This window comes from Otolemur garnettii, unplaced genomic scaffold, assembly GCF_000181295.1.
Source record: "Otolemur garnettii isolate 467f Iridium unplaced genomic scaffold, OtoGar3 scaffold00180, whole genome shotgun sequence".
In the NCBI taxonomy this organism is placed as follows: domain Eukaryota; kingdom Metazoa; phylum Chordata; class Mammalia; order Primates; family Galagidae; genus Otolemur; species Otolemur garnettii.
The window spans coordinates 1903243-1909242 of record NW_003852575.1 but is presented as its reverse complement, the minus strand read 5'-3'; the positions used below and the strand labels follow the sequence as shown (position 1 = coordinate 1909242).

The window sequence follows — 6000 nt, the reverse complement described above, 5'->3', positions numbered from 1 at the left end:
ATAGATGGGAAATTAATGTGAACGATCTGTTACAGTGCAAAATCTCCACCTGCCCTGAGGTTTTGTCTGAGACTCTGTTTCTTTTTTTGTTTTTCATTTTGAAATTTAGACTTTTCGTAAACTTTCCTTCCCTCCCTCCCTCCCTCCTTTCCTTCCTTCCTTCCCTCCCTCCCTCCCTCCCTTCTTTCCTTCCTCTTTGTAGATTAAAACAAGTTAAGGCTACAGTTTTTCATTTGTTTCCTTTTGATTGAGAAAAGCTTTGGATTTGAGTTTTAACCTGCGGCATGCTCTAGAGACATTTCTTAGATGGTCACCAAGATTGTTGTTCTAATCTTTGAAAGTCAAACTCTGGTCATTTCAATATAACAAAAGAGTGATAGTAAAAAATCCCAGTGCGGTAAATGCAGAAGCCCCCAGGGACAGGCAAGATGCTATCCTCGGGTGGAGCTCGTGTGAACGTCCTGATTATAAGTCACCCCACTACATGCCTTTGTGAATTTCTCGGCTTTGGGCCCAGACCATCTTCTGCTAATTTAGGGTGTCTGATTTTAACAGTCTATAGTTTCTCATGATCACAGAGGGCAACAGCTGGAGAAACAGTGGTTTTGCAAAAGAAAAGTTTTCTAACCTATTGTTTAGGGTGAGAGCTCATGTGAAAACATGATGTCATTGGTGAAGTCCTAGAGAATGACCCCTTCCTGATATTCTCCCCCAGGCTAGTCGATGAGGCCCTTGTTATCTTTTAAAAAAAAGAGACGTCTGTTCTGTAAACATTTCACAGTATATCAGCATATGAGCTGTAGGTTTTGACACATACTGGACCTTGCAATTTCCCTCAGCCCTACGGCTTCCTGGACTCAGTGAGAGGCTCAGAGAGGGAGCAGAGAGGTACCCTGCCAGCCGCCAGTCTGGGACACAACCAAGGCCATGCACTGAAGGGCCAGCTGTCGACAGGATCAAAATAATCTGGAGAACACAGACATCAAAACAGAAATGACTACTGTATGTTAGGAATCCTTTTTTTGTTTGTTTTTGTTTTTGCTTCTTATTTCTAAAGTTATATATCTAAACCTACATTAATGATACATCTATGTACACTATTTAGAAGTTCTGTTCTATGATACTTTTGTACATGCTGGGTTTTATTACTAACTGCAAAAAGAAAATAATTACATAAGGCATATATATGTACAGTGGTTTGTCTTTAGCTTACCTGGGTCCTGTAACTGCCATGCCCGGGTGGGGCAAGCACCTTGCCCTGTAGCAGATGAAATGGTTGGGGGGTCTATAAAATTGAGGGCTACACTTTGTGTCTCACTGCGTGAATAAATAGGCACTGGAGACCTCACTTGTCACATCCCAGGTAACACCTTTGACACACTATTTTCAGTGATGTGGTGGTGTACAACACATGCAGGTAAGTAGCTTAAATCTCCAGGAGTTGGATGGGTGGGGTTTTTTGGGGGGGGGGAGGAGACCAGACTTGGGCCACAAATGAGGGCACGCTGCACCTTCACCAAATCCACATCTACCTTGTCAATCTAAATAACTGAGAAAGGGCAGGTAGATATTTTACACCCTGAAGATTTTTTTTTCTGGTAATGTCAAAATTAAATATAAATAAATAAAGAACAAAGTAAGAGAGACAGAAAAGAAAGAGAATGAGAGACAAGGAAAGATTGTGTCGGGGAAAGGAGGGAGGGTCGCCCAGCCAGGGCACTAAACTTTGGATTCGTTCTCCAGGTTTGCCACATCACCATTCCTTTCCGTTTGCTCTTCAGGGCTCTTTTCTTCCTCTTCGGTCTCCAGTTCTGCATGTTGGTTGAGTTTGCTGGATACAGACCAACTTAGGGGCAGCTCTGCCCTGCTGGCTAACTCGGCCAGCTCTTTGGCACTAAGGGACGGGGTGCTGGTCTCATAGGTCTCATGGAAGCTGTTGTAGTCAACTTCATAGAACCCATCCTCCAGCGTCAGGACAGGTGTGAACCGGTAACCCCACAGGATCTCACTGGTGATGTAGGAACTTCGAGCTTGGCACGTCATCCCTGTAGAGAGGAGAATAGAGGTTTTAGTATATGTGAGTGTGGGTTTTCCATAGCCAAGGGGCCTCAGGAAACCAGGCAAAAAGTCTACATGCAACTGTTCAGAACGTCCTGCATAAGGTGCTACAACCAGGACAGTGCCACTCATGTCATATCTACCTGCTGAAGTGTCGCAGAGATTCTAGGCCTCCCAGTGAAACCTGGGGAGCAATGAGGGAGTGTCCTGGCTCACATCAAGCCACACTTGCCTGCATGGCCACATGTATAGGAAGGAGGGCAAGTCTATATATGCACACAGGTGTGTATGGCTACGCCGTTGTCCTGGCTCACATCAAGCCACACTTGCCTGCATGGTCACACGTATAGGAAGGAGGGCAAGTCTACATATGCACACAGGTGTGTATGGCTACGTCGTGTCTACTCTTTACTTCTGGAGAACCCTAAAGTCATGACTCCAGCCTCCTATTGTTTTTAGAGGCTTAGCATGAGTCTTAACAGGACTTGAGTATATTTGCCACAGATTTATTATGAAATTTGACTTATGGAACTGTACTTAGTTTGCCTGTAAGCTGGATCAGTGTTACACTCCCTGGATCAGTGTTACACTCCCACCTGCCATGACACACAGGCTCCAACTGTGGCACCTGAATGAGGTAGAAGGGATATATCCCTGAGTTTGCACTTGCTTCAGATTCAGTGGGCATAGTTGCTCAGATTGTATAATGACATACTGTTTTAAAGCTTTTCCCACTTTGTAAATGAGAAGACATTTTCTAGTTTGCACAGAAGTATGTGAGCTACTGGTAGACCAGGAGTCAGGAGTAGCTTTCTCTAAAACCTGAAATGGCAGAATGAGGGAAATCCCATCCATCTCCTTAGAAAACAAAACTAGACAATAGACTTAGCATAAGATATGGGAAGTGACACTTATGTGTTTTTTTCCTGAGGCCAAACAGCTATAAAAATTCTCAGGAAATGGGAGCATTTCCTAAGGCACTAATTCAGGGCTGCCTTCTCCATCAAGCATGGTGTCTAGGGCCCATGATACTTTTCGGGATCTTTGAAAGCATTTTAATTTCTTTTAAAATCAGAAAAATAAACTTTTAGGTAGAAGAAAATGTTAATAAGTTCATATTCATGCCAACAAAGTTATAAAATATAATTAAAAAACATTTTTTTAATGGAGCAAGGGGCAAGACAGGTAAGACTACCAGGCACTTGAAAAAGTCATACTATGACCCTGTATTCATTAATGCAGGAAAGCAGCCCACCAACGGGTTGGTATGTCATCTGATAAGACAACCAATAATGTGTATTAGGCAGCTGCTTTGTGTGGGATGCAGGTGGGGGAGAGAGAAGAGCATACATGTGGATGTTTACATAGAGAGATTCCTTGTTACAAAATGTTCCCCCATCATTGCATTTGGTCCTTGTGCCTAGAAAGAGAAGCCAGGGTGCCAGGAATTTAAGTGATTGACTCAACTGCAGCTGTCAGAGCCTGAGCCAGCACAGCCCTCATCTAGCCTGTGCTCTTCTTAATCTCAGACCTGAAATGCTACCCTTCCTCAATATTTCTCTGGCTGACCCACAAAAGTCCTACTTTATGCCTCCAAAATGAGTATTGCTTCTATGTATTAGAAAGACAGATCAACACAAACTTGATATTCTTTCTCAAATAATGTTTCTCCTCTAAGTTATTTTCTTTATTCGTGTTTAGGAGTGGTGAGGGAAGGTAGGTTGAAGGCATGGTTATGTGGGCTCAAAATGAGATTCATAGAAGGAGTCTAGGGGAAAAGTTGATAAAATGATAATTTTTTTCCATAAAAGAAGTACATGTTATTGAAAAGCGACTAGAAAATGGAGAAGGTAGGGATAACAGTTTGAGAAAACAGTAAGCTAACCAAAAAACAAAAACAAAATCTGGAGAAAGATGTCCACAGAAGGATTTAAAAAGCTCCAACATATTTTGAAGAATCTAAAAGATGACATGTATGTGTAGGGCTGTGCACATGCCTCCCCCAAACCTGAGAAGACCCTGAGCTCTCACCTCTGGTTGACCCTGAGGCTCTGTGCAAGGCAGAGTTGTAAGCACCCTGCTAAGTGTTGAAGGCACATCCCCTCATGTGTACACAGAGCTCTTTGACAAAGACTGAAATATTTATTGGCTATAGTTTTTTCATGACATCTTTGTCTAAATGTTAATGGAGCAGAGACTTTAGTGGCCAGACACACAAAGAGTATATAACATACAGAATTAGCTCAGGAAAGTTACTAAAAAACAAATAACAACCATAAAAAAATCTACAGAGGAGAATCTGATTTTTAGGGTTGCCATATTCTATTGTTTGAAATGTTAGTTTTCAACAAAGATTTATGACATGCAAAGAAACAAGAAAATATAGCATACACATGGGAAGAAAAATGGTCAATAATAACTGCCCTTGAGGAAAGCCAGACACTAGACTCACTAGAAAAAGACTTTAAATTAGCCACTTTAAATATATTTCAAGAAATAGAATGGGTCATATTTAAAGAAGTAAGGAAAGTTAGGGAAATGAAGTTTCACCAAATAGTATAAATAAGAAAAATAAATTATATGTAAAACTCCAAATATAAATTATGAAGTGAAAAGTACAATAAATGAAAGAAAAATTTTCTAGAGGGACTTAGTATATTTGAGATGAAAGGAAAAAAATCAGTGAGCTTGAAGATGGTTTAACTGAGATTATTGAAGAACAGAAAGAAAAAAGAATGGAGAAAAATGAACAGAGCCCCCACAGAGCCATGGGCACCACCAAGTATACTAACATATGCATAATGGGAGCCTCTGTCAGAGAGTATAAAGAGAAAGGAGCAGAAGGAGCATTTGAAGACATTGTGATGGAAACTTCTTAAATTTAATGAAAAACATTAATCTACACACCCCAAAAGTTTAACTAACTCCAAATAAGATGACCCCATTACATACAAATGATGCTCAATAATAACAGCTGATTTATCATCAGAAAGCGTGGAAGCAAGAAGGCAGTGAGAAGAGAAGTTTCAAACACCGAAAGAAAAAGACTGTCAACCAAGAATTTTATATCCAGCAAAAGCATCCTTCACGAATGAAAGAGAAAAGAAGATATTCCATGAACAAAAATGGTCTTTGTTAGCTGACCTGCACTATAAAAAATTGTAAAGGAAATCTAGGCTGAAATCAAAAGACATTACACAGTAACTCAAATCCACATGAAGAAATAACACTGGTAAAGGCAACTACATAGGTAAACATTTTTCTCCAGCATAATTTTAGGGTTATTCTGTAAATTCCAAAAAATTGTCATTATATGGATATACCATACTTCATTTAAATCATCAAAACAAAGTGATGAAAATGTATGTGGGGCAGTGCCTGTAGCTCAGTGGGTAGGGTGCTGGCCACATGCACCAGGGCTGGTGGATTCAAACCCGGCCTGGGCCTGCTAAAACAAACAAACAAAAAACTAGTTGGGCATTGAGGCTGACGCCTGTAGTCTCAGCTACTTGGGAGGCTGAGGCAAGAGAATTGCTTGAGCCCATGAGTTTGAGGTTGCTGTGAGCTGCGACATTACAGCACTCTACTGAGGGCAACAAAGTGAAACTCTGTCTCAATTAAAAAAAAAAAAGTATGTGGTGGGGCTATTTGTTGAGGGAAATATTAATAATATTAACTTGGTTTGTGTAAGTTATCCTAAGTATGCTGTTATAGGTTGAATTTAGGGTTGTGTCCCTCTAACCCCAAATTCATATGTTGAAGTCCTAACCTTGCGTTTCAGAATGTAATATATGTAGAGATGGGAACTTTATTATTTTTTTTTTTTTGCAGTTCTTGGCCAGGGCCAGGTTTGAACCCGCCACCTCCGGGATAGCACCCTACTCCTTTGAGCCACAGGCGCTCCCTAAGATGTGAACTTTAAAGAGGTGTTTGAGGGGAATG

General features: G+C 40.9%; 1 protein-coding gene across 1 annotated transcript in view; it reads right to left on the bottom strand.

Annotated features, from left to right (window-relative positions):
* Positions 1-776: 776 nt before the first annotated feature.
* The window catches only part of KCNJ6 (potassium voltage-gated channel subfamily J member 6), a 267077-nt gene continuing 261853 nt past the window's right edge, over positions 777-6000 (bottom strand). Inside the window, exon 4 of the mRNA XM_003800658.1 lies at positions 777-2045. Within this exon, the coding sequence (XP_003800706.1) occupies positions 1720-2045 (326 nt within the window). The 3' untranslated portion in view covers positions 777-1719. The remainder of the gene's footprint in view (positions 2046-6000) is intronic.